The sequence below is a fragment of the Coregonus lavaretus genome, assembly GCF_964263955.1.
Source record: "Coregonus lavaretus genome assembly, chromosome: 22".
Taxonomy (NCBI): Eukaryota; Metazoa; Chordata; class Actinopteri; order Salmoniformes; family Salmonidae; genus Coregonus; species Coregonus lavaretus.
Window position 1 is genome coordinate 33,634,660 of NC_140009.1, and position 26,468 is coordinate 33,661,127.

Here is a 26,468-nt window from a genome sequence, read left to right on the forward strand (position 1 = left end):
ATTTGTAATATGAGAATATCACACCAGCCCTTTTGACTGTATATCCATTGTTGCACAGAAGTACAACTACTCCACCAAGCTCATCAAATGATTTATAAGAGTTAAATTGGCTTATTACAAACTCCTGGTTGTGTATTGATAAGGCTAATGAAATGTCTATAGTGCTAATGTTAGTTTTACGATGGTTAGGCTTGTCTTTATGCATACACCATGTGTTGGAGTAGGACTCTACTGGTCACCTGCTATGTAAGACACGCTTCCCTCCATTCTCTGCCTGCTCCTCTCTCCCCCTTAGTGGTTGCTCTGCCAGATAAAGGAACAATGTGGCCTTTCTTACCTGGTGGAGGTGTACATTCCATCCCTACTAAACTAAGTCGCAACCCACCCCTGCCCCCACATGCACAGGGCCCTCTCTAACAGCAATACCAGGTTGGTTTAACTCCAGGTGCTCCAAATTACACTCCACAAACCTCTCCTTTCAGAGGACTTCTTCAGGGACATTTTCTTGTAAGGGTTTGGTTAGTTATAGGAAGATGAGTCCTGACCTGCTATATTTGTGTAAAGATTTGTGCATCATCTTGTATCATTTAATGGTTAATTTGTCACAGAATGTAGTCAACATGTAAACATCTATTCATCGTAGCTAAGCTATTTGCCTTGGTTTAAAAGGTGATTCAACGGGTTGCTTGTGGGTCTGTCAAGCCCTTGGTTTGTGGTTTTCTCTTTTGGGGAAATAAGGGACATTGGTTGCTGCTTTACAGGAAGGTTGCTTACATTGCAGGCAGAGACATCCCATTTATGCTGGGGGTTGTCTGTGAAGCAGAGCAGAGAGCTAGAGAGAGACAGAGAGACAGACAGAGTGAGAGAGAGTGAAATCACATGCACTCCCTATAATGGTTGGTTAAAAGAGGACAAATTCACGGACGTCCTCACTAAACTGAATAGAAACACTTTTTTATTCTGTTTCACTTTTTTAAATAAAAATAAAAAATCTCCACCAGGATTATTTTTCTTATGTGTCATTCTGAAGATGTTTTTCTCTTGAACACCTGTTGAAGACACAGAGACATGTTGCTCAGGTATGTTCTTTCACAACCCCCTTCTCTACAGCTTTTTAGCAGCTTATATTTTTTCATTGCCAGATAAGGTTGCTTTGCTGCCTCTTTCAGGTCTGTTTCCAGTGTAAAATATTATCAGTTTTGAATGCACTCATTGTTACTTTGTCATATTAATGTACAAAACAGGTCCTACAAACTTAAGAAGCGGTTATTCAAAGAACAAATGCAACTTAATTGAAAACATACATTTGACAATGAATTGCCATTATATCTAATTCAAAACTAGTCACAAACAAGTATGACAATCATATGCTCAAGCTGAAGGACAGGTATATTATATCATTCTAATCAAACTGTCATCTTCAAGAGTAGAAAGCATTTGGGCCAGAGCACTTATTGTAGCCATTTATTTGGTGAACCATTGACTCACAAGCCTTTTTTTTCCCTCTTCAGTAATTAATGTTAAAGTTACCACACTGTCCATTGTTAAGAAGGATTACCCATACAAATAGCATATTACATCATTTAATCTTATCCACATTACTGTCTATGGGTTTTGCATACAGATATAGAACATGTATTTTTCTCTTAAAATATGAAATGTAGTCTAGTGGATCCCGGTTCCCTGCCAATGTGCTCACAACTGATATTCTTGTTTATGCAACACCTGACGTAAGAAGAGTTCTGGTTAGACAGGCCAAGTAACCTTGTCCCCTCAGTACTAGAGGAAACAGCCTTAGGAAGCATCACCACAAACATAACAGTGGTTGTGGCAGGATATGATGAGAGTTACAAGCCCATCCATGTTGGTTACGCTATGCATGGGAACCTGTAGCTACAGATCACATAGTAGAAATACAACGATGGATGAACGTGTAGTTGGTTTGATGAATTAGGTGAGTGGGTATTTTGTGGGATAATGTCACATCTTTGCAACAGTGTTCAGGTGAGAGCCATCACCTGCTAGTTGTGAGAGATACATGTAGAGTGGAGTGCAAGTGTGAGAGACTAAGTGATTCATCATGAAGTGTTCTACTCTGAAGCAGCAATGTATCCTATGTTGTAAATGATATGCTCTATCACCAAGATCTTTAATCATGGAAACTTGGCATATCCAGATTGCTTGAAAATATTTTGTGTTGCTGAGGAGATAGAAAGTGAAAAAATAGGAAAGATCCCCTCAAGTAAATAAACAATTGTGGTCATGGAAGATGGAATGGTCATAATTGTGCTGTTGCAGAGAATTCCTGCTCTGTTCCTGAGTATTTGTTGAGATCCAAACAAAGCCAGTGAGGAATGAGAGCAAATGCTGGATGATGCAAAAGTTAGACCATGAACTCTCTTCATCCAGAGTATCTTAGTCAATACCTTGCATTCTATAGTGCCAACTTCAATCCACATAACTAAATATGGAACTCATGCATGGTATAATTACTATAAAAACCAGGACAATGTACTGTCTGCTACTCTCAAATGAGGACTTATTAATGTGCTGTCCCAGACTTAAGGTTAAACCTTTTATAAAGGTTATAAAGCCCTCTCTGACTTTCACTTTACTATATGGAGCATGACTGCGGTTAGGCCCCAGCCCCAGTTTGCTGCTGCTGCGGAGGGAACGCTGTGCTGTGCTGTCTCCCGGGAGATTGCCTTATCAGTGTCTGGCATAGCAGCACCACAGCTCAGCTGATAGGATGGATCCAGCCCAACGGAACTCTGTGTGCCTGGCCGTCGCATGTCCCAAAGAGTTCAACACAGAATAGCAACCAAACACTCATATAGTAGGTTACATGTCACAGTGGGTCTACAGTTTTGTATGACTGTAAGTCGCTTTGGATAAAAGCGTCTGCTAAATGGCATATTATTATTATTATTATTATTATTATTATTTGTATGTACATCTTTCTGCAGGGCAAATAGTATAACAATAGTATAGCATGATTTTCTATAATGATTTTAACATGCAATGTTTTTGCTTTGAGGAGACTTCGTCTAGATGAGTGTTTTCCTTGTTTGTTCACAACTACGCATTGAATCCTTAGAGTTCAACATATTCTGATGGCTGAATAGCTGATGGTAATTTTTGTCACTGTCTGTCTCTTCCAGGAGGGGGCGCTGCTACCACAGACTGTCCTGAATGTGTGCAGCAGCCAACTATGTGCTCCCATTGAGGAGACACAGTGAGGTGAATCGGATACGCTTTTCACACTATTATGCTAAACCGAAATAAACTGTCCTGGCTCGGATATTTCCTATTTTGGAGGGCTGTGGCATCATGTAGTGTAATAGACCATATACATACAAAGATATACAATTTATTCATTAAAACAAGCAAAACTACAGTCGTGGTCAAAAGTTTTGAGAATAACACAAATATTAATTTTCACAGTCTGCTGCCTCAGTTTTTATGATGCCAATTTGCATATACTCCAGAATGTTATGAAGAGTGATCAGATGAATTGCAATTAATTGCAAAGTCCCTCTTTGCCATGAAAATTAACTTAATCCCCAAAAAACATTTCCACTGCATTTCAGCCCTGCCACAAAAGGACCAGCTGACATCATGTCAGTGATTCTCTCGTTAACACAGGTGAGAGTGTTGACGAGGACAAGGCTGGAGAACACTCTGTCATGCTGATTGAGTTAGAATAACAGACTGGAAGCTTTAAAAGGAGGGTGGTGCTTGAAATCATTGTTCTTCCTCTGTTAACCATGGTTACCTGCAAGGAAACACGTGCCGTCATCATTGCTTTGCACAAAAAGGGCTTCACAGGCAAGGATATTGCTGCTAGTAAGATTGCACCTAATCTTTTCATTTATCGGATCATCAACAACTTCAAGGAGAGAGGTTCAATTGTTGTGAAGAAGGCTTCAGGGTGCCCAAGAACATCCAGCAAGCGCCAGGACCGTCTCCTAAAGTTGATTCAGCTGTGGGATCGGGGCACCACCAGTGCAGAGCTTGCTCAGGAATGGCAGCAGGCAGGTGTGAGTGCATCTGCACACACAGTGAGGCGAAGACTTTTGGAGGATGGCCTGGTGTCAAGAAGGGCAGCGAGGAAGCCACTTCTCTCCAGGAAAAGCATCATGGACAGACTGATATTCTGCAAAAGGTACAGGGATTGGACTGCTGAGGACTGGGGTAAAGTCATTTTCTCTGATTAATCCCCTTTCCGATTGTTTGGGGCATCCGGAAAAAAGCTTGTCCGGAGAAGACAAGGTGAGCTCTACCATCAGTCCTGTGTCATGCCAACAGTAAAGCATCCTGAGACCATTCATGTGTGGGGTTGCTTCTCAGCCAAGGGAGTGGGCTCACTCACATTTTTGCCTAAGAACACAGCCATGAATAAAGAATGGTACCAACACATCCTCCGAGAGCAAGTTCTCCCAACCATCCAAGAACAGTTTGGTGACGAACAATGCCTTTTCCAGCATGACGGAGCACCTTGCCATAAGGCAAAAGTGATAACTAAGTGGCTCAGGGAACAAAATATCGACATTTTGGGTCCATGGCCAGGAAACTCCCCAGACCTTAATCCCATTGAGAACTTGTGGTCAATCCTCAAGAGGCGGGTGGACAAACAAAACCCCACAAATTCGGACAAACTCCAAGCACTGATTATGCAAGAATGGGCTGCCATCAGTCAGGATGTGGCCCAGAAGTTAATTGACAGCATGCCAGGGCGGATTGCAGAGGTCTTGAAAGAGAAGGGTCAACACTGCAAATATTGACTCTTTGCATAAACTTAATTTAATTGTCAATAAAAGCCTTTGACACTTATGGAGTGCTTGTAATTATACTTCAGAATACCATAGTAACATCTGACAAAAATATCTAAAAACACTGAAGCAGCAAACTTTGTGAAGACCAATACTTGTGTCATTCTCAAAACTTTTGACAACGACTGTACATATGATTTAATGACAGGTTGTTACCGATTGTGTTTAATTATTTGAAGCAAGTACCAGGAAGTACCTGTCGTTTCCACTTCTTATGGCACGTAAATTGGACAAATTGTTATGAGCCACTATCAATATCTAAGGTGATTTGCTATAAGTTCATTTTTATTCTCCAGGGCGTGGCAAATCCTGGCAGGCTGTGTGGGGGGGTGTCGATGCCCACCCATGCCCCTGGAGCCCGGTCACATGGAGCCCCCCACCCACACGACGAAGAGATGGACTTGGCCTGGCAGGAACTGATGGCCATCACTGAGCTTCAGGTAGGAGGATGAGTATTCAATAACCTGACAATTACGTCGCCATATAGCTAAAATTTGATTTGAGTTTGATTGAGGCTCTCTCTCATCTTCTGCTTACATCACCCAGCTGGTTGTCCCATATTGAAAAACTATAGTTATTTGTTTACGATATCCTTACTGTGTGAGATGAATTAGGCAACCACAAACAGACAGAATACACCGATATACACAATGCTGCAAACCAACCACAGTAGCGTCGCGTTTATGTATATACATTTAATCTAAGGCAATGCTGAGTATTCACACCTAAAAAGTAACACACTCAGATAACACACACAAAAGAATGGGCCAATTGAGTGAAGGGAGGATAAAGAGGCAGGGGGAGGGGGCAAGCGCAGTACTGTACGCTGCAAGCATCTGGGCAGCTCCCTGCACAGTACAATGACCACCTGTTTCCACTTGAAACCTGATAACACACCTAAGAGAGACCTGCATGAGTTATGGGTGGTATACCAAGGTGGAGGTGAACTGTGTGCTATAGCTAGCAGGTGACTTATTATTAAGGTAGCCTGGCCCCCCACACCATACTAATACACTTTGCAGCTTCAGTTCGTACACTCAACCATTCCCCATAGCTGATCTATTAATTATTCTATGATATATACTTTTGCATGTTCACAAATACACACAGCTCTTTAAAACTCAATTGCAAACTTGTAGAATTGTTTTATTTGTTGTCAACTCATATAAACTCAGCAAGAAAAGAAACATCATTTTTTCAGGACCCTGTCTTTCAAAGATAATTCGTAAAAATCCAAATAACTTCACAGAGCTTCAAAACACTGTTTCCCATGCGTGTTCAATGAACCATAAACAATTAATGAACATGCACCTGTGGAACGGTCGTTAAGACACGTACAGACGGTAGGCAATTAAGGTCACAGTTATGAAAACTTAGGACACTAAAGAGGCCTTTCTACTGACTCTGAAAAACACCAAAAGAAAGATGCCCAGGGTCCCTGCTCATCTGCGTGAATGTGCCTTAGGCATGCTGCAAGGAGGCATGAGGACTGCAGATGTGGCCAGGGCAATAAATTGCAATGTCCGTACTGTGAGACGCCTAAGACAGCGCTACAGGGAGAAAGGACAGACAGCTGATTGTCCTCGCAGTGGCAGACCACGTGTAACAACACCTGCACATGGCAGACCACGTGTAACAACACCTGCACAGGATCGGTACATCCGAACATCACACCTGCAGGACAGGTACAGGATGGCAACAACAACTGCCCGAGTTACACCAGCCTCCATCAGTGCTCAGACTATCCACAATAGGCTGAGAGAGGCTGGACTGAGGGCTTGTAGGCCTGTTGTAAGGCAGGTCCTCACCAGACATCACCGGCGACAATGTGCCTGTATTCTGGAGCGGGATCCATTTGGAGGTGGAGGGTCTGTCATGGTCTGGGGTGGTGTGTCACAGCATCATCGGACTGAGCTTGTTGTCATTGCAGGCAATCTCAATGCTATGCGTTACAGGGAAGACATCCTCCTCCCTCATGTGGTACCCTTCCAGCAGGCTCATCCTGACATGACCCTCCAGCATGACAATGCCACCAGCCATACTGCTCGTTCTGTGCGTGATTTCCTGCAAGACAGGAATGTCAGTGTTCTGCCATGGCCAGCGAAGAGCCCGGATCTCAATCCTATTGCGCACGTCTGGGACCTGTTGGATCGGAGGGTGAGGGCTAGGGCCACTCCCCCCAGAAATGTCCGGGAACTTGCAGGTGCCTTGGTGGAAGAGTGGGGTAACATCTCACAGCAAGAACTGGCAAATCTGGTGCAGTCCATGAGGCGGAGATGCACTGCAGTACTTAATGCAGCTGGTGGCCACACCAGATACTGACTGTTACTTTTTATTTTGACCTCCCCCCCCCCCACCCTTTGTTCAGGGACACATTATTCCATTTATGTTAGTCACATGTCTGTGGAACTTGTTCAGTTTATGTCTCAGTTGTTGAATCTTGTTATGTTCATACAAATATTTACACATGTTAAGTGAGAGGACGTTTCTTTTTTTGCTGAGTTTAGTAATGATAAACTAATGATGCATAGTTTTCCATAGACAAAGCGTCAGCCAATGATCCTTACCTTGTTTTTCATTTCAGGAGTTTGAGGTCCCACATGACAGCCCATATGAAACTATTCAGTACCATCCCATGGAGCTGCCCATCTCTCTGGGAGGTTATGGCATGGCTCAGTCTCACTTTCATACAGAGCCCCTCCCATGTGGTGGTGAGACAAATCCTGATGCTGCTTATGAGGGATCCTACTCTAAAGTAATGCCAGCCTGCCAACATCAGGCCACCAGGGCAGCAGCAGAAGAGGCACTGTACGGACATTCTGGAGCCCAGCTGAACCCCAGAGTTCTGAACCCTCTGCAGCCACCGCCGATGAGCCTTCTAGAACATTTGAATCTGCCGAGTGTCGGTGGCGAGGGGCTTGTTGGAAACGACAATGCTGGCCTCTCTCAGGGCCCGGGTCAGTACATGCTAGGGACAGGTCAGGGGCAGAGCAAACACCCACCACGCACTGTAGATGATCTGGAGTCTGACTCTGGCCTATCTCTGGGGTCCAGCCCACCACTAGCCTCACCAGATGATGCCATTACTGGTGTACCTGCTTATTCAAGCACAGAGGTTGGTCTGAACTATAGTCACAGGGAGATGGAGAATATGGGTGAGCAAGGTAGGAGAGCTAGCCTCCTTTACTCTGTGGACTATCAGCAGCATCCCAATCACCCCTACCACTACTCAGGGCTGCACTCCTCTTACTTCCCTGTAACGCAACCATCCCAAATGCAACCACAGCCTCACTTCCTGCCTCCCATGTCAATGAAACATAAACAGGGTTTACCCAGTGCTTTGAACGACCGTCATCTTAACAGCTCTGCCACCAGAGAGAGCTCTCCTCAGGCGTTCTATGTAAAACCCAGAGGTAACCCTCTTCCTGTCCCTCTGAGCCGGGATGAACGCAGAGCCCTCGCCCTCAAGATCCCTTTCCCACTAGAGAACATCATCAACCTACCTGTGGACGACTTCAACGAGCTCCTGACACAGTACACCCTCACGGACACCCAGCTATCCCTCGTCAGGGACATCCGGCGGCGGGGGAAGAACAAGGTGGCAGCCCAGAACTGCAGGAAGAGGAAGCTGGAGAACATTGTTTACCTGGAGGGGGAGTTGGGTCAGCTGCAGACCCAGAGGGAACACCTGGCTAGGGAGAGGTTGGACTTCCAACGCAACCTGGCTATTGTTAAACACCGCCTCACAGACTTGTATGTTGAAGTCTTTTCTCAGCTCCGGGATGAGGATGGGCATCCCTACTCTATAGATGACTACTCTCTACAGCAGACCCCTGATGGGAATGTATACTTGGTGCCTCGTAGTGAAGTGTTGGATGGAGAATAATGTAAAGATGAAATCTATTGGACAGTTATTGTATACTGCCTCAGTTTATATACCAATATGAAATTGTTGATAAATCTACAGTACAATAAGTGCCATTAAGTATATTTATATACAAAACCATGGAACAGTGTATGTAGAGATCAGATAAAATGGCAGCTAAAATGACACCGTTATACAAACTAATCAATACTTAGTGCCTTTAGAAAGTATTCATACCCCTTGACTTATTCCACATTTTGTTGTTATTGCCCGAATTCAAAATTGATTAAATATACTGAACAAAAATATAAACGCAACCGTTCATATGAGTTACAGTTCATATGAGGAAATCAGTCAATTAAAATAAATGCATTAGGCCCAAATCTATGGATTTCACGACTGAGAATAGATACAGTAAAATAAAAAATAAAAAGGCCTCAGGATCCTGTCACGGTATTTCTGTGCATTGAAATTGCACAGAATAAAATAAAATGCAATTGTGTTCGTTGTCTGTAGCTTATGCCTGCCCATACCATAACCCCACCATGGGGCACTCTGTTCACAACATTGACATCAGCAAACCGCTCGAACACACGATGCCATACACGTGGGTCTGCAGTTGTGAGGCCGGTTGGACGTACTGCCAAATTCTCTAAAACGACGTTGGTATAGTCTGGCAACAGCTCTGGAGGACATTCCTGCAGTCAGCATGCCAATTGCACGCTCCCTCAAAACTTGAGAAATATGTGGCATTGTGTTGTGGCAAAACTGCACATTTTAGAGTGGCCTTTTATTGTCCCCAGCAAAAGGTGATCATGCTGTTTAATCAGTTTCTTGATATACCACACCTGTCAGGTGGATGGATTATCTTGGCAAAGGAGAAATGCTCACGAACAGGGATGTAAACAAATGTGCACAATATTTGAGAGAAATACACTTGTGTGGAACATTTCTGGGATCTTTTATTTCAGCTCAGGAAACATGGGACCAACACTTTGCATGTTGCGTTTATATTTTTGTTCATCTACACAAAATAAACCATAATGACAAAGTGAAAACATGTTTTAAGAAATGTTTGCAAATGCATTGAAAATGAAATACAGAAATATCTAATTTACATTAGTGTTCACACCCGAGTCAACACGTTACAGCCCCTTTGGCAGCAATTACAGCGGAGAGTCTTTCTGGGTAAGTCTTAAGAGCTTTGCACATTATACATTTTGCACATTATACTTTAAATTCTTCAAGCTCTGTCAAGTAGGTTGTTGATCATTACTAGACAGCTATTTTCCCTGAAAAACTCCCTAGTCCTTGCCGATGACAAGCATACACATAACAATGCAGCCACCACCATGCTTGAAAATATGGTATTGGATTTGCCCCTAACATAATGCTTTGTATTCATTTACATTTAAGTCATTTAGCAGACGCTCTTATCCAGAGCGACTTACAGTTAGTGAGTGCATACATTTTCATACTGGCCCCCCGTGGGAAACGAACCCACAACCCTGGTGTTGCAAGCGCCATGCTCTACCAACTGAGCTACAAGGGACTATGATGTATAATAAAAGACAAAGTGTCCCTTTAAAGGAAAAAGAACTGACAAGAAAGAAAATAGGTATACATGTGTTACCAGGATGCTGCTGCAAACACCTGTGTGAAAAATGCTTTGCATTTTTTTTTTATCTAACAATTTGGGTCAGAAAAAGCTCAAGAGAATATCTAGGACCTCTGGACTTCAACAGGTGTTTATTATAGAGCTAGTGGCTGTCAAGTTCTCTGTTTTGATTACTAAGCAATTGCGGTCACAATCTTCACTGATCTAAACCCATACGTTAAATGTGAACTTATGCAAATCGTCCCAGGAGAGCTGTTAAGAGTATGGAAATCCTTAATGGGCTGTTTTCATAGTTTTCCTTAAAGGAGAGTAATCACAGAGTTTTAGAGAGGAATGGTACACTCAGTGATACAGAGAAGAGAGAGACCAGCATCCTAATGAGACTGAAATGCTCTACAAAACAAACTGGGAGTGGTAATCAGGATGGTCATTTCTGTCCTAATTATGTAATGTATACTCCCATATCACTGATATGTATGAGTACGTACTGTTGTCTTTGATTACATCCTACCACCATATCCACTTTGAGTGACCATACCAATATTAAATGTGACCTTGAACAATGAATTGTAAAAACAATTAGGCTTAATTTTGATAATTTTACCATTGTGATAGCACCAATAAAACCAGGACAGTTAATTTGCCACATTACTTTAGTGCCTTATTACAAACAGGATGCATGTTTTGGAATATTTTATGTACATGCTTCCTTGTCAGTCATTTAGGTTAGTATTGTGGAGTAACTAAAATGTTGACCCCATCCTCAGTTCTCCTATCACAGCCATTAAACTGTTAAGTCACTATTGGCCTTATGGTGAAATCCCTGAATGGCTTCCCTTACTCTGTTGCCAGAGAGGAAGAAGGACACCTGTATCTTTGTAGTGACTTGGTGTATTGATACACCATCAAAAGTGTAATTAGTAACTTACCCATGCTCAGGGAATTTTAATGTGTGCTTTTCCTAATTTAATATCTACCAATAGGTGCCCTTTGCGAGGCATTGGAAAACCTCCCTGGTCTTTGAGGTAAAAATCAGTTTTGAAATACCCTGCTCAACTTACGGAATCATTAAAAAAAATTGTTTTACTTACTGCCCAGTCCATGCAACCGAAGCACATTTCCACTCCTGAAATTTAAGCTTGCGCTAACAAAGGGTGGTGTTGAATACTTGACAAGACATGTCAGCAATTCATTGAATTAGATACATTTCTAAAATCATAAATCCACTTTGATATGGGGTATTGTGTAGGCCAGTGACAAGCTCAATTTAAACCATTTTAAATTCAGGCTGTAACAATGTGGAAAAAGGGTGTGTGAATACTTTGTAGTCACTGACGCGAGTGAACCAGTCATATGACTATGCGCATTCTGGATACAATGCTTATTTCAATCAAAATGTACATTTGGGAATTCTATTATAAAAATTTCCATGTTAATTTTATACAGTCCATGTACATTAGAGAACATGAAAATTGTTTACCATGTGGTAGTTGAAAAGTATTTATAAAAATGAGGAAAAGTATGATGTTTGTAAAAAATATTTTATTGATAAACAGGAAATGGGTAAAAACAGGTTAAAATGCTGCACAGCAGTCTTCGCAGTATAAAAATAACCAATTGCATCTTTCTCCTGTCGCCCTAGAAGAGAACATAACCTTGTTTAAAAATCAGGACAGCCTTACATAATCTCTATTAATATTTCCAAACAGTTATCAAAAGGTTATTGTAGCTTACTTTATGCAACGTAACAGTGTTCAGCTTAATCATGCGTTGGTAGCAGTCCTTCAGATCAGTCAGTTTCCTAGAAAGCACCAGAGGAAAAGGAGACAAATGAGTATCACAGAAGATAAACCATTGAAAGGCGTTAGTCTGATATCATATTTCATCATTTGACTGCAAACGTCAGCATGCATTATGAGATTGGGACACTGGTAAAGACCATGTTACGCAGAAGGTCCAGGCCGTTGTATTAGACGAAGGGGGCATTGGTTTCTAATAAAACACTCTGCACATCCAAATAAAATGTACACGGTCATTAATGCTATACTATTATTTCTACAATAAAACTACAGTGTTTGCTCGTACCAACTACAGAACATGTTATTCAAACTAACAGTAGTTGGAAAAGTCTTCTTACCTACAGGCGGCATCTAAGTGCTTTGGTAGCTGCTGTCTGCTAGTCTCACATGCCTTCTTGCTACTCACTCTCCTGCTTCACACTGCTCCTTCCTGCCAGGCGATGGTTTGTTTGCTACGTCTCTCCCTCAGCTGGCTTCCATGGCTGGCTAGCCTCAAGACTGCATCATGTAAGCTAGCCTTCTGCTGGAAGCTGTGCTGTCTGACAGGCGAGTCTGATCTAGCCATCCAACTCACGTCTCTGGTGCAGTTCTCAAAGAGATTGGCTCTGTGTGGACTGAGTATTTGTACTACCATAACTTCATCCATTAGAGTTCATCAAGGACTTCAATGCTATGGTAACACTACTTTGTCACAAACCTTCCATTGTGCCGGGATGAGATTTTCTATATTCTGTAGTATGCGCATTGGAACAGACCAATAATGTCTCAAGTAAAAAGGAATAAAGCATATTGGGCTAGAAAGAGTCTCCATTGGTACTTTCTTCTAAAGAATGGTCATTGACCTCATCATTCAAGTGTGGTTTTGTGTACAGTCAAATGTGTTAAAACAAACCAGAAGACAACCTCCCCCTTCCACCCAATCCCCTAAAAGAAGCTAACAAGACTGAACAACAGTTTAAAAAAACTGAAAGGTGGTTTATTTCAACTTGATTGTTGCAGTTACACAAATAAAAACCAGACGCAAAATCTACATAAAACCTAATTGGAATGCTTGCTTTCCAGAAACATGAAAGAATCCTGTTTGACAGTACAGAAAAATTTATGAAGCCCCTCCATGATTTCTCTATTGTACACATCTCTTCTTGTAGCAGCTGTAACCTGCCACAACTGTTTGGCTGAGCAGATCTATGGTGTAAACCTGCAGCTGCCCTGTCATTTGTCTCGCTCTCCTCTCCTAAGTACTGAGTCCTGTTGAACAATACGGAACAACATTAAGTTAAACTGTGCACTGACTGTAGGATTAACCAGAACCTACTACATGAGATCCAGCATTAGTAACACTTGGATCAAAACACAACTACTAGGATTGTATGTATCAAAGGGTACAAGAATGGCCCCCCAGTTTCTGAACACTACATTTTAAAGACAAATCCTAGAATATGCTCCAGTCTCAGCTACACACGTTGGTTGTTATGGTTGCAAACTGTCACATTAAAATGCATACCTTTTGAACATTTAGAATCGTCGTCCACCGGAGCCCCCGCCATATCCGCCGCCGCCACCACCACCACCACCTGAGCTACCTCCATATCCACCTGAAAAGAACAGGGAAACAAAACATACAAAAAAGGTCAAAGGCTGAACAATCAACCAGAAAGTACAAGTTACGGTGTGTTAAGTCAGTCAAAGCATTCTTATATAACTTAAGTTCTCTGAAGGCGTGCAAAACCAACATGTGTTAACAGCTCATAACCAGTGCCTGGTCTAAAGCCAGTCGGTGCCACCTACCTCCATATGGGCCACTATTCCTGCCACTGCTGCTACCACCACCACTGCTCCCACCACTGCTCCCACCACCGCTGCCTCCAAAGTTGTTACCCTTCATTGGGCCATAGTTGGAAGCCTGGTTGTTGTAGTTGCCAAAGTCATTGTAGTTGTTGTTGCCGCCACCACCACCGCCACCAAAGTTTCCTGCAACACATTTTCAACAGCCACATTACTTATACTGAAATTGGTTCTCTGGACATTACAGGCCCACGGAAATGTAGAGCTGTGATATAAGTGTATTTTGTACGTCACTTTAACGTAGTCAGCCATGACAGAGTTCTCATACTACTTCCCATTTAGTAGGCTATTTGAATTTACAATTATACGATTTTGTAGCATGCGAAATCTAAGATGTAGTATGGTAACATTTGTTGCTTGCTGCATACAGTATGTAGCAGATCAATACTTTTACCAAACAGAATGTAGTGTGAGAATTAATTCAGCCTATGATGCCATCCACTTACCACCAACTGGGGCTGCTTCTTGTGGTGAAGCCATGGACTTACCGCCGCCAAAGTTTCCACCATTGCCATTGTTGTAGTCGTTATAACCATTTCCACCACCGTAGCCGCCACCCTGTCCTCCACCATAACTTTGTCCTCCGCCGTAGCCACGGTTACCACCGCCATAACCACCAGGGCCTCCACCATAACCACCTATAGAAAGGAAAGTTCTAGTCTAAATACACTGCAATCTGAAAAAATATATACATGGACTAGTCTTGCTGTGGGTTTTCATATAATGTATGTTGTGGTAGGTTTTTCCTGCTGTAACGACTCATGTTTACTTGTATACCAGCTAAAATTGCCACCCTGATAAAAAATAAATGCTATTGAATGGCCATTCTAGAATCCAAATCTTACCATCTCCTCCCCCATAACCATTGTTGTAACCACCATCTCCTCCTCCATATCCACCCCCTCTGCCTCCTGAAACAGACGAGTCAGCATCACCTAAAGTATATTGAAACAGTCACAAGGGGTTAAAGCTTACAGGTTCAAGCGGAGAGAGTGGTGCAGGACCACAACATACCATTGCCACCGAAGTATCCATCATCACGACCAAAATCATTACCTCCATATCCCCCACCTCTGCCATAGTTGCCGCCACCTCCGCGGCCTGGAAAGGAAAATTCAAACAATTAGTACCAGCTCAACGCAATAGAAACAACTCATGATTGAACTACTAAATCAATCTTGCCAATTATATTACGCAAAGTGACTGATCAGTACTCAAATAAGACGCATCATTATAATGTGTTTGTTTTTCCAGGTCAGACCACATGTCCTGAAGCAGGAAATACTCCTGTCCCTTTCAGTGTGCAAATGTACTTACCACCCCTCATTCCCACTCCTGTTGTCTGCATCTCCTGTCTGGACAATGCTTTCCTCACTTCGCAATTGTGACCATTTACCGTGTGGTATTTCTGGACTGGAGATAGAATGGCTGTGTTAAATTCCAGCAGATAACTCATGAAAGTCAGCTATTTTCATTCCAATACAAAAGAGATTCAGTGTTGAGACAATTACTTACTGACAATCCTGTCCACAGCATCATGGTCATCAAACGTGACAAAGGCGAAGCCCCTCTTCTTGCCACTGGTGCGGTCGGTCATAATGTCTATAACTTCAATCTTGCCAAACTGCTCAAAGTAGTCTCGCAGGTGGGAGTCTTCTGTGTCTTCCTTGATACCGCCAACAAATATCTTTTTCACTGTGACGTGAGCACCTGGACGGCTAGAGTCCTCTCTGGACACTGCCCTCTTGGGCTCTACCAGCCTCCCGTCAACCTTGTGGGGGCGTGCTTCCATGGCAGCATCAACCTCATTCACACCAGAGTAGGTGACAAACCCAAAACCTCTGGAGCGTTTGTTGGCTGGATCTCTCATGACCTGTTGATGAGATTTAGTTTAACGCAAAATATTATTAAAATCGACAGATGTTCCATTTAGGTTCACCAAACATTCATTCACAAGCAATGGAAACCAGTGTGCCACTGTAGTCCATTCCTGTACAGTTCTCCCTGCATCTGTTAATAATATTGCTAGCTATATTTTAATATATAGAAACTCACCACACAATCTGTAAGAGATCCCCATTGTTCGAAGTGTTCTCGCAAACTCTCATCCGTGGTTTCGAAGCTCAGACCTCCGATGAACAGTTTGCGGAGCTGCTCGGGTTCACGTGGGGCCTGGAGGGAAAAAAAAAAAATATATATTTAGAACAAAAGACGCAGATCAGCAAGCGAGCGCTACATTGTGGCGAACTCGAAATATTGGTTACCCCAACAGTTGGTCAATTTTCATGCAGTTAAAATTCGTCAAAACAAACACTTTGGGGAGTTCAAACAGTAATATCAGATGCCGTTAACATGGGGTCGACAGCGCCATGTTGTACATTCGGCAAATGTGAACCAAAACAAGAAACGAGGTAATATGCGATGGGTGAATCATGGATTACATGATTTGACTAACATTAAACACAACACAATGAGAAATGGTACGTCCTTTATTGCAAAATGGCTGAGCAAAACGCACGAACAATAAAAGGCCATGAGGCCTGCAAGATGGCGGCGTCCCCACATGAGCTATGGCTGTAATAGATACTCGCGAGTGGAAAGCCATTTTGGTTAGATTGGTCAACGTACACGTTAAATTAAACGCTAAAAGCACATAAAATGTTATGTAGATACTCGTTAGGAAAAACGTACCTCCTTTGACATTGTGGCTGGTAGCTTACGATTCGTTTGCCTTATTCGAGGACAGACTATCTGCGACAGAGTGAGACGACGCTTGAATTGAAACAAAGAGTACAATAAATAGAACGGACACACCTCTTGGATTCAGCGATTGGTTAGCTATTGACGCTGCATTCGATTTCTCACTTCCGCTGCAACTCCGATTGGGTATTTTGCGGTCAATTATCAGCAATGTCCAATAACAAAACGATACCAGCCGGAGGTGGGTCTGGGCTTACGTTTTATATCAACATTTTATGCAGACGTCACTTCAATTACAATTCCATTCCCAGGCAAGTCTGTATAAATATAAGCAAATAGGTTATTTGATAGAAGTAATACCAAAAATACGTAAGCATATTTCTAAACGAACATAGCTACAACATTTACTGATTAACTTCTAGTTATTTGGCTTGACGGTTTCGTGCGTGTGCACGTTCTGCCATTGTGCATTTTGGCGCTCGCTTTCTTGCACAGCGAGGCAAGCAAGCAAGTCGTGTGGGGAGGGGAAACGAAAAGCCCAGCAACAGCATCAAGAAAACGAACCAGCAAACTGCTCAAGCTAGCAAGGGTGAGTAAATACATACAGCAATTTATTAGCTACTTAACTCATCTTAGTTACTTACAACCCCCCCACCAACACACACATTGCAATCAATCAGACTCAAGTAAAAAGTATTGAGGATAACGCTTGATAAATTGTTAACGTTAGCTACTTAGCCGGTGGTGAACAGCTAGCTATCTCATTTTAATGTTAGCCGGGCGGGGGTTGGGACAAACACAAGTGTACATGCGCTTACGGCTATTTAGCTAGATTGGAATGCCTCTCTGTAAATGTTACATTATCGTTTGCGAACTGGAACAAATTAAAACTATTAGCTAACTAGTTAATGTACCCCTATTTATTTTAGAGGACATGGCCATGTGTTGTATGAAGCAAAACATATGCTTGCCAGCTAGCCGTGTTGGCTAACTTAGCAAATGTTAACCTAGCATGGTTTTTAATTCGAGTGATTCCCTGGCTTTAAACGGACGATCATCTAGCTGTATCATGGTTTTATACTAGCTAGTTATCTAACTAACTAGTACCAATGAACAGCTGACCAATATAAATTGCACGCATTTCTTAACTTTTGTTTCTATGTTTAATAGGTTTTATTTCAAACTTTCCATTTCCAAGTTGGGACGTGCCCCTTGTTAACTCATTTGAGGTACTGCTACCAAACCATGGGCAAGAAGACTCGTGAAAATGATGATGATGCCTCGGGCTCATCTTCAGAAGAGGAAGAATTTATTGTGGAGAAGGTTCTGGATAGAAGGACGGTGAAGGGCCGAGTTGAATTCTTCCTTAAGTGGAAAGGCTATTCAGAGTAAGTCCATCTGGGGGATTCCTCACAAAACTAGAACAAAACAAGACCATGATTTTGTAGATTTTCACGAAGTGTAAATCCATAGAAGGGTCCTTTGGAGAAAGTATTGTTGATCTATGTTTGAGTTTTGTATCTTAAAGCATAAGTGAGGAATGGTTAATTGAAGTTGGAATATTTGACATTTTTGGCCATCAGTGGGTGCTACAAAGCAAAAGCTGGTGTCATATAAAGCTTTACTGCTTGATTTGGCTCACTTTTCAATATATTGTTGAACATAATATAATAATTTGGTGGGTGCTTGTATATGTACTACTTCACACATAGGCGCACACAAAGACATTTAGGAGCACAAGGAAAGATAATTGAGGTAATAAAGATAGAATCCTTAATTTCAGGTCACACAGCAAAATATTTAGGCGCATATGTGAGTAAAATGGTCACGCTGTAGAGGCCTGAAAAGTGTGTATTAATATGCACGTGTGAAGTATTTTTTTTCCATATCTAAGTAGTTATGGGCCATAGCTTTAAAACTAGCAGAGATCCTACTCTGGAACTTGTATATGCAAATAGTATGTTATGTTCAACAATGGCTGCATTCCAAACCCATAAAAGACACACCCTCAACCCACAAATTAAATGGACACTTTTGATGACGCATCATGACGTAAGATGAGTTGACACTTGCAGAAATGTGTCACTCGTTCGTCCCACGGTTGTGTTTTCAGTCATCATGGAACCACCGGTAGCTGTTGTGTGTGCTTTATATGCGCTACAGTCAATTATGATTGCAATTCGTGTCTTGGCTAGAAGACCACGCATCCGCGGACATCGAATATTATGCATCCGATGGTACCAGGAAAATCGAAAATTATAATGTATGAGTGTGATGTCAGGGAAAGTTGTATGCGCTAGCTAACGTTTTCAAAAGCAAACTAAACAAACTTTTACGATATGTTTGTGCCGTCATGTGCATTAGTAGCACAGTTTCTAACTTATTTACATTTGTTTTTACTTACACTTGTATATTGACGTTGGTTTTAAGTTTTGGCAGACTTTTCTTAGTGGATCATCTTAAATTTTAATTATGGGGTGTTTCAGGCCCCGGAGTGAACAGAATTGTACACTCGCATACTCGATCACAAACGAGGGCTGAACGGCTAACGTTGCCAACTTCCCATGCTTGGTTAATTGTTTGGACCGACGGCAAAGATGGCTGTGGGTATTCCCCCAAGGGCATAAGGTGAGGGTAAGTGGAATATATATATATATATATATACACACACAACCGTTCAAACGTTTGTGGTCACTAAGAAATGTCATTTTTTTTCTCGAAAGAAAAGCAAAAAAGTGTCCATTTTAAAATAACATCAAATTAATCAGAAATACAGTGTAGACATTGTTAATGTTGTAAATGGCTATTATAGCTGGAAATGGCTGATTAAAAAAAAAAAAAAAAGGAATATCTACATAGGCGTACAGAGGCCCATTATCAGCAACTATCAGTCCTGTGTTCCAATGGCACGTTGTGTTTGCTAATCCAAGTTTATCATTTTAAAAAGCTAATTGATCATTAGAAAACCCTTTTGCAATTATGTTAGCACAGCTGAAAACTGTTGTGCTGATTTAAAGAAGCAATAAAACTGGTCTTCTTGAGACTAGTTGAGTATCTGGAGCATCAGTAATTGTGGGTTCGATTACAGGCTCAAAATGTCCAGAAACAAAAAACTTTCTTCTGAAACTCGTCAGTCTATTTTTGTTCTGAGAAATGAAGGCTATTTCATGCGAGAAATTGCCAAGAAACTGAAGATCTCGTACAACGCTGTGTAATACTCCCTTCACAGAACAGCATAAACTGGCTCTAACCAGAATTGAAAGAGGAGTGGGAGGCCCTGGTGCACAACTGAGCAAGAGGACAAATACATTAGTGTCTAGTTGGAGAAACAGACGCCTCACAGGTCCTCAACTGGCAGCTTCATTAAATAGTACCCGCAAAACACCAGTCTCAATGTCAACAGACTCCGGGATGCTGACCTTCTAAGCAGAGTTGCAAAGAAAAAGCCATATCTCAGACTGGCCTATAAAAAGAAAAGGTTAAGATGGGCAGTCTGAGATACAGCTTTTTCTTTGCAACTCTGCCTAGAAGGTCAGCATCCCGGAGTCGCCTCTTCACAGCATTCCAGGTGAAGCTGTTTGAGAGAATGCCATGAGTGTGCAAAGCTGTCATCAAGGCAAAGGGTGACTATTTGAAGAATCTCAAGTATATTTAAATTTTAGTCATTTAGCAGACACTCTTATCCAGAGCGACTTACAGTTAGTGAGTGCATACATTTTCATACTGGCCCCCCGTGGGAAACGAACCCACAACCCTGGCGTTGCAAGCGCCATACTCTACCAACTGAGCTACAGGGGATATAAAATATATTTTGGTTTGTTTAACACTTTTGGTTACTACATGATTCCATATTTTTGATGTCTTCACTATTATTCTACTATGTAGAAAATAGTAAAAAAAATAAAGAAAAACCCTTGAATGAGTAATTGTCCAAAATTGACTGGTACTGTATATATTTTCAATATTCATGTTTTATATTTTCAGTATTAACAAATGAAAATGCTACTCCTGTTACAGTACAAGCCGTAAAGCTTCATTTGACACTTTGCTTTGTAGCACCTACAGACGAAACATGCCGTCTTTAAAGGAGGCCTGGGTAAGGCCAAAATGAAATTGTCTCAATAATGATTTAAGAAACAAATGTCAAATATATGTCAACAATACTTCCTCCAAAGGACCCTTCCATGGATAACATTTTGATGAAAATCCCCAAAAGAAAATGGTCTTGTGGTGGTCTAGTTTCGTGTTGCTGTTACTTTGAAAAAATGTTTGCAACATGAATATGGTTCCTGTAGCAGTAGCTAGCTCATTTCTACCCCTAACAATTCATATTGGTATTTATTTTTCATGCCTTCCAGTATGTTTCACAACCAGTGTTGAAATGTTTTGGTTACCTTCATGCTCTATACAACGCTCTGATTCGTGCACACAGAGGGTTGGGTGTAAAGAAATTATTTGGAAACTCGTGAAACGGCCAGTGCAGGGGGTTTTCTGGGTCAAAATGGGGCTTAGGTGGTGGGCATGGTTTCATCATAGTCTTTATTTTAGTTCTCAAAGATCTTCTTTAAAATAGGTCCATCATTTTCTACATACTACATTTACACTGAAGAAACCCCCCCCCCCCCCCCCCTGCAGTGTGTACCTCCTATCGAATATTTTGTTGCACTTGCTCTGACATTGCATTATTCTTTGCAGAAAGCACAACACATGGGAGCCAGAGAAGAATCTCGGCTGCCCTGAGCTCATTGCTGAGTTCATGAAGACCTACAAGAAGCCTAGCAGTGGTAACGGAGGTACCACCCCCAGCAGTGGAGGTGCCAAGTCCAGCGCGGGATCATCAGGCCGCAGCAAGGAAGGCAGCAGCAAGAGGAGGAACTCTGAAGATGATGAGGAGGGGAGCAGCAACAAGGCCAAACGGAAAAAAGAGGTGCGTACCCTACCTCATGAATTGGTGTAGATAAAGCCTTACCCACATGTGCCGAATACAACCGGTGTAGATTTTACTGTGAAATGCTTACTTACGAGACTTTTCCCAACAATGCAGAGTTAAAAACTAAGAAAAATTAGCTAAAAGGAAACTAACACAATTAAAATAACAAGGAAATTATATACAAGGAGTACCGGTACAGAGTCAATGTGCGGAGGTACGAGGTAGTTGAGGTAATATGTAGGTGGGGTAAAAGAGACTAGGCAATCAGGATAATAAACAGAGCAGAAGCAGCGTGTGTGTGAAAGTGTCTGTCGTCGATATGCGTGTGAGCGTATGGAACGTGCGTTTGTTGAAGGGTCTGTGTAGTATGCATGGGTAGAGTCCAGTGAGTGTTCATAGAGCCAGTGCATGAGTTGGTGCAAAAACAAGGGTGGGTTTTTTAAAATATAGACCATGCTAGGTTGTTTACACTAGATAAGAGCTATGCGAATTGACTGCCACATGCAACTCTACAAACCAGATCATCACGTTCTGAAAGGGGGTGATTTGCATTGCAATTCGTTACCTCTCCAGCTTTTGCAGCCCACTGATAGGTCAGTCGACACTTTTAACAACCTCTTCGGTGTCCAGCCAAGTGCTGCAGCATTGTTATTGTTGGCTAGAACAAAAGCTTGATCTCCCTGGATAACTTCATTTGCATAATTATAACCAACTGAAGATGGCTCATTTTAAACTGAAATGGTAAGCAACACCCAACTGCTCAACTTTCACTAGAATGACAAAGACTTTGTGAAATACAACTGTTCTCTCTGGTTTCTGTGCTTGTTTCCTGCTGTGGTGCCAAAGTTTCACTTGTAATGACAACAGAGATGATCAGAGGTATAATTGGTCATTTCTCCCGTCTTCCAGGATGATGTCCTGATTGCGAGAGGCTTTGAGAGAGGTCTGGAACCAGAGAAGATTATTGGAGCCACAGACTCCTGTGGAGACCTCATGTTCCTCATGAAGTGGTGAGTGTTGAGTACTTAGACATTGTTGGCCTTCATATGTTGTCCACTAGATTATGCCACTAAGAATGTCTTCAAAATGGTGACCGGAAACTGCTTAACTGAAGTGGTTGCTCACTTAAAGTTGATTTTGTTAACTATTCCACCTCTAAAACAGTGGGTCTTAAGAACTTTCTGCTTTTCCTGATCCAGTCTTGTGACAAATCTTAAATTGTCGTTGTTTCCTAAGCAGTCTGCTACAGCATATTATCTTTACATCACTATCATCATAGTAACAGGCCTGTAAATAAAGCATGTTTATTTCCTCTCGCTACAGGAAGGACTCTGATGAGGCAGATCTGGTGCTGGCCAAGGAGGCCAATCACAAGTGCCCGCAGATCGTCATAGCCTTCTACGAAGAGCGCCTCACCTGGCACGAAGACGGGGACAAGAAGGAGAAGGGCACTGTAAGCATGTAAGCAGGAAGTGTCACCCCCCCCCCCCCTGACTCTGCTGGGACGACCTAGAGACAGACTCATATAGCCAGTACCAAATCGCACCCTATTCCTCCCCTTGGCCTTAACCTTTATATGTTGGCTTTTTTTTTTTGTCTGGATAGGTATAAGCAGTGTAGTGGTACATTTTTCCACCACATTGCTTCTACCTTACAGCTCTGATAACATTGAAGGTTTATGGCAAAATGGATGGTTTGGGAGCGATTTGGGACCAACTGACCCCCCCACCCCTTTGCAATGACCATAACAAAAACCACACAAACCAACGATGGAGGACATTGCCCACTTCTTCATGATACCCACCTCCATTTCCCAATGTACAGGTTAATTTCCCTGAATAACAAAGAGCCCAACCTAGCCATTTTACACACAAACTGAGAAAGATGAGGGAGGACTTGGGGTTTTGGAGGTGGTGAAACAGGCGGGCTGCACTCACTACTGGGGACGCTTGTGGTTTTTCTTTCCTCTTGCTTTATTCCCTTTCTGTATATCTTTTTATTTTTGCTGTTTGAAAAACTACACCACGGGATATGATTGTGTAAGTACGATTCTAGATTCTGTGGTACCCTGTCTAGGTACAGGCAGCCATCTTAAGGTGACTTGGAAGGTAGTAGTCTTAACTGAGGGCTAACGTTAAAATGGCCACGTCTATAAAAGCATGATCCAGTGCCCTGTATAAAATTCCTGCCTACTTCCTGAATCATGGCCTGTTTTTTAATGGGATTCAAGAGTATATCATTGAATTCATGGAAACGTGGTCATTTTAAGATTTAAAATTATATTCCTATTAGTGGATTAATTTACTTCTACCCAATGCCTTTTATTAAGTTTTTTCGATTACGAAAAAAACTATTGAAAAACCTTCATGAAAGCCATCAGTCAGAAGTAAATTAATCTATTAATATAATTTTACATGCATCTTAAATGACTGTGTTTTCATGAATTTGATCTACTCTTGAATCCCATTCAAAAACAGTATGGGACATGATCCAGGAAGTAGGTGGGACTTTCATAGAGGATTCACAAAGCGTCTCATCGGAGTAGGAGTGCTGATCCAGGATCAGGTCCCACCTGTCCATATATTCTTATTAATTGTGATCTAAAAGGTAAAAAAATAGATCCTGGATCAGGCACTCTGGGGAAACTTTGAATGAGCCCTCGACATGTTTGCCCAGGGAAGATGACAGCCTTGCAAGTCTTAACAAACCTCGAACATAACAGTAGTTATGCGGTAGAAAAAATACAGTTTTATCGTCATCAGATCACCTACTAGGACCCCTTGGTAGAATAATCTCCCCTGCTTCTTTTTTTGTTCAGTAGTTTTAGTCCAACTTTGATGTTCTAAGGTCAATATGGTCTCTGTAAGGACTCCATGTCTTGTTTTATTTCTCAAAATATTCGCTGGTATCACCTACATTTCAATATTTAATATTTTATTTTTATCCATTGTCTTCTGTTTTTTATCTTCCCCTGGTCAACTAATCATGTAGGTCTGATTCCATTGCTAAGATCATGAACATTTAGTCAGATTATCTGCTTTTTCATAACTTGGAATTGGATTCTTCTGATTACCTTTTTTTTTTTTATCAAACAATTTTATCACAAGCACAAATAAGCAAATATTACAGATGCACAGACGGGCCACTTCAAAAGTTGTACCAAATGTTTCAAGCCATCTTTATTTGCAAATGTGAATGACCATTGATTGCTATATATATATATATATATATAGTAAACACGTTATCACAGCGTTGCTTAATTGGAACCCGAACCTTCCTTAGTTCAGAAGTCAGTTGACAATCAGCATGCCACATGCTCTGCAGTAGAAAGTGAAACCAAACCAGCATACTGAATGATTTCATCAAGGTATGCCACCCTGTGGCTAAATGGCTCAGCCAAAGTGCTCTGCTCAGTGCCCTGAGTTGGAGAATGGGATAAGGCAGATCTGGGCTTACTTCCAGACAGTGTTCCTTCATGGGAATGCTTATCGATCTATTTTTAACATTTTAAGATCCCTTTCAGTGCTTTTGAGTATTAAGTGGTGAAATCCACACAACCTTCAGAGTATTTGTTCCACTTGCTATCACTGTAAGTTGATTTTAAAGGGAGTTGTAGAAAGATAATTTGTCCTGACCTGAATTTATAGTTTTATCTTTCTTGTTAATGCTAAATAATGAAAATAAATTGGGAAGACAATGTTATCCACATAATTTGCTTCATATTAGATTATTTTTTTAAACTACCTATTCTATCCAGTCTTTGTGTTGAATGTAGTAACGAGAGCTTTGAGTTTGTATTCACTGCCTTTGCTTTTGTGTTCACGTTTTATATTTAGTTGCCCATGATATCACATCCAAATGTGTGGTAACAAAGAGCAAGGTTGTTTAGTCACAGAATAGAGGCAAAGTATTCCAGTATATTTGGTGGAGCCTATATCATTGAGTTGATAATGGACAGATTGCTGTGTATTGTGGTCAAATATACTCTTTTTCAATTTGTGATGTTTATTTTTATATAGGAGCAACTGAGTCCTGAGTTGTCTTGTCACTGTAGTCATAGAAACAAATGAAAGATATCCTTCTCTCTTCAGAAACGTCCCTATTCAGGACAAATGTAACGGTTGTCCATTTTTCATGTTTATTATTATTCACAAATTTACTCTCAGATTTCATTTGAAGTCCATTTTTGATCATGGTTTTTTTTCTTCAAAATGTTCTGCATTTGGTGTATTTTACAATTTTTTTAAATGCTCTGCAAATTTGGGTTTTATATGTATTGTAGTAAACTGTTTTCAACATTCAAAGGACTGGTGATGTTTCTACTAGAGTACTGTGCACTAGTCATATTGAACCAGTAGATGGAGCCATTTGGCATGTCACTGGCCATATCAGAAATGAAATCCTGAAATGGACCTATTGTGAGTATTTATTGCCCGTAATCTAATCTCATTGCCCACATTACAGAGAATACGCATTGTATCTTATCGAGAGATTCAATGATTGATATACTAATAGTAGATTTATTCATGGGCTAGGCTGTCAAGTCAGACTTAAAAAAAAAACCAGTTTAATTCAAGAGTGCAATGTAGGCGACAGATGGAATATTGACTCCTTTTAATGCAACCCTGTGTGTATATATATATATATATATATATATATATGAACTATTTCAATGGAATATTCTCTTCCACCTGGCCTGTATGAAACAGCTGTATATAGGGAAGTCTTCAACTAAGCCCTAGAGTTATTCCTGCTTCGATTACATGGTGATCACGAACATTTACAAAGTGCTTACTCACCATTTAATAATCAAGGAACTGCAAAAATACTTTAGTAATCATTAAATGGTTTAATGTGGGAGTAATTATTAGTAAATGGT

General features: G+C 41.4%; 3 protein-coding genes across 12 annotated transcripts; 2 read left to right on the forward strand and 1 right to left on the reverse strand.

The window, feature by feature from the left end:
* Nucleotides 1-862: 862 nt before the first annotated feature.
* Nucleotides 863-11,759, forward strand: nfe2 (nuclear factor, erythroid 2). 3 transcript variants are annotated; one of them, XM_084187506.1, is made up of 4 exons: nucleotides 863-1,079; nucleotides 3,162-3,240; nucleotides 5,129-5,272; nucleotides 7,417-11,759. In XM_084187506.1, the coding sequence occupies exons 2-4, from the start codon at nucleotides 3,193-3,195 to the stop codon at nucleotides 8,716-8,718; spliced, it is 1,494 nt and encodes a 497-aa protein (XP_084043632.1). In that variant the 5' UTR covers nucleotides 863-1,079; nucleotides 3,162-3,192; the 3' UTR covers nucleotides 8,719-11,759. The 3 variants fall into 3 exon arrangements, with proteins under 3 accessions (XP_084043632.1, XP_084043634.1, XP_084043633.1); XM_084187508.1 differs by lacking the exon at nucleotides 863-1,079 and adding an exon at nucleotides 1,903-1,954; XM_084187507.1 differs by lacking the exon at nucleotides 863-1,079 and adding an exon at nucleotides 2,681-2,836.
* Nucleotides 11,760-11,837: 78 nt separating this feature from the next.
* Nucleotides 11,838-16,770, reverse strand: hnrnpa1b (heterogeneous nuclear ribonucleoprotein A1b). Of its 8 annotated transcripts, none has more exons than XM_084187518.1 (11): nucleotides 16,651-16,770; nucleotides 16,015-16,131; nucleotides 15,475-15,832; nucleotides 15,277-15,372; nucleotides 15,016-15,060; nucleotides 14,805-14,894; nucleotides 14,448-14,597; nucleotides 13,903-14,085; nucleotides 13,619-13,709; nucleotides 12,050-13,362; nucleotides 11,838-11,953 (listed from the first exon to the last, which is right to left on the reverse strand). In XM_084187518.1, exons 1-9 carry the CDS (start codon nucleotides 16,660-16,662, stop codon nucleotides 13,630-13,632), a joined length of 1,131 nt encoding a protein of 376 aa, XP_084043644.1. In that variant the 5' UTR covers nucleotides 16,663-16,770; the 3' UTR covers nucleotides 11,838-11,953; nucleotides 12,050-13,362; nucleotides 13,619-13,629. The 8 variants fall into 8 exon arrangements, with proteins under 8 accessions (XP_084043644.1, XP_084043642.1, XP_084043640.1 ...); XM_084187516.1 differs by having other exon boundaries at nucleotides 12,050-12,116; nucleotides 14,406-14,597; XM_084187514.1 differs by having other exon boundaries at nucleotides 14,406-14,597.
* A 164-nt stretch (nucleotides 16,771-16,934) lies between these two features.
* On the forward strand, nucleotides 16,935-25,887 carry cbx5 (chromobox homolog 5 (HP1 alpha homolog, Drosophila)). Its single transcript, XM_084187534.1, has 5 exons — nucleotides 16,935-17,248; nucleotides 17,830-18,047; nucleotides 21,355-21,586; nucleotides 22,499-22,599; nucleotides 22,913-25,887. The coding sequence occupies exons 2-5, from the start codon at nucleotides 17,905-17,907 to the stop codon at nucleotides 23,052-23,054; spliced, it is 618 nt and encodes a 205-aa protein (XP_084043660.1). The 5' UTR covers nucleotides 16,935-17,248; nucleotides 17,830-17,904; the 3' UTR covers nucleotides 23,055-25,887.
* The last annotated feature ends 581 nt before the right edge of the window (nucleotides 25,888-26,468 follow it).

What these genes read in the sequence shown, in the direction of transcription:
- nfe2 (XM_084187506.1), top strand. Translation starts at nt 3,193, where the DNA reads ATGTGTGCAGCAGCCAACTATGTGCTCCCATTGAGGAGACACAGTGAG. An exon ending in CATTGAGGAGACACAGTGAG is followed by an intron (nt 3,241 to 5,128) that starts GTGAATCGGATA and finishes TTTATTCTCCAG; the next exon opens with GGCGTGGCAAATCCTGGCAG. An exon ending in TGGCCATCACTGAGCTTCAG is followed by an intron (nt 5,273 to 7,416) that starts GTAGGAGGATGA and finishes TTTTCATTTCAG; the next exon opens with GAGTTTGAGGTCCCACATGA.
- hnrnpa1b (XM_084187512.1), bottom strand. An exon ending in GATCTCTTACAGATTGTGTG is followed by an intron (nt 15,833 to 16,014) that starts GTGAGTTTCTAT and finishes TCTCATCAACAG; the next exon opens with GTCATGAGAGATCCAGCCAA. An exon ending in TGGTTATGGGGGAGGAGATG is followed by an intron (nt 14,598 to 14,804) that starts GTAAGATTTGGA and finishes TCCTTTCTATAG; the next exon opens with GTGGTTATGGTGGAGGCCCT.
- cbx5 (XM_084187534.1), top strand. Translation starts at nt 17,905, where the DNA reads ATGGGCAAGAAGACTCGTGAAAATGATGATGATGCCTCGGGCTCATCT. An exon ending in AAGTGGAAAGGCTATTCAGA is followed by an intron (nt 18,048 to 21,354) that starts GTAAGTCCATCT and finishes TATTCTTTGCAG; the next exon opens with AAAGCACAACACATGGGAGC. An exon ending in AGGCCAAACGGAAAAAAGAG is followed by an intron (nt 21,587 to 22,498) that starts GTGCGTACCCTA and finishes CCCGTCTTCCAG; the next exon opens with GATGATGTCCTGATTGCGAG.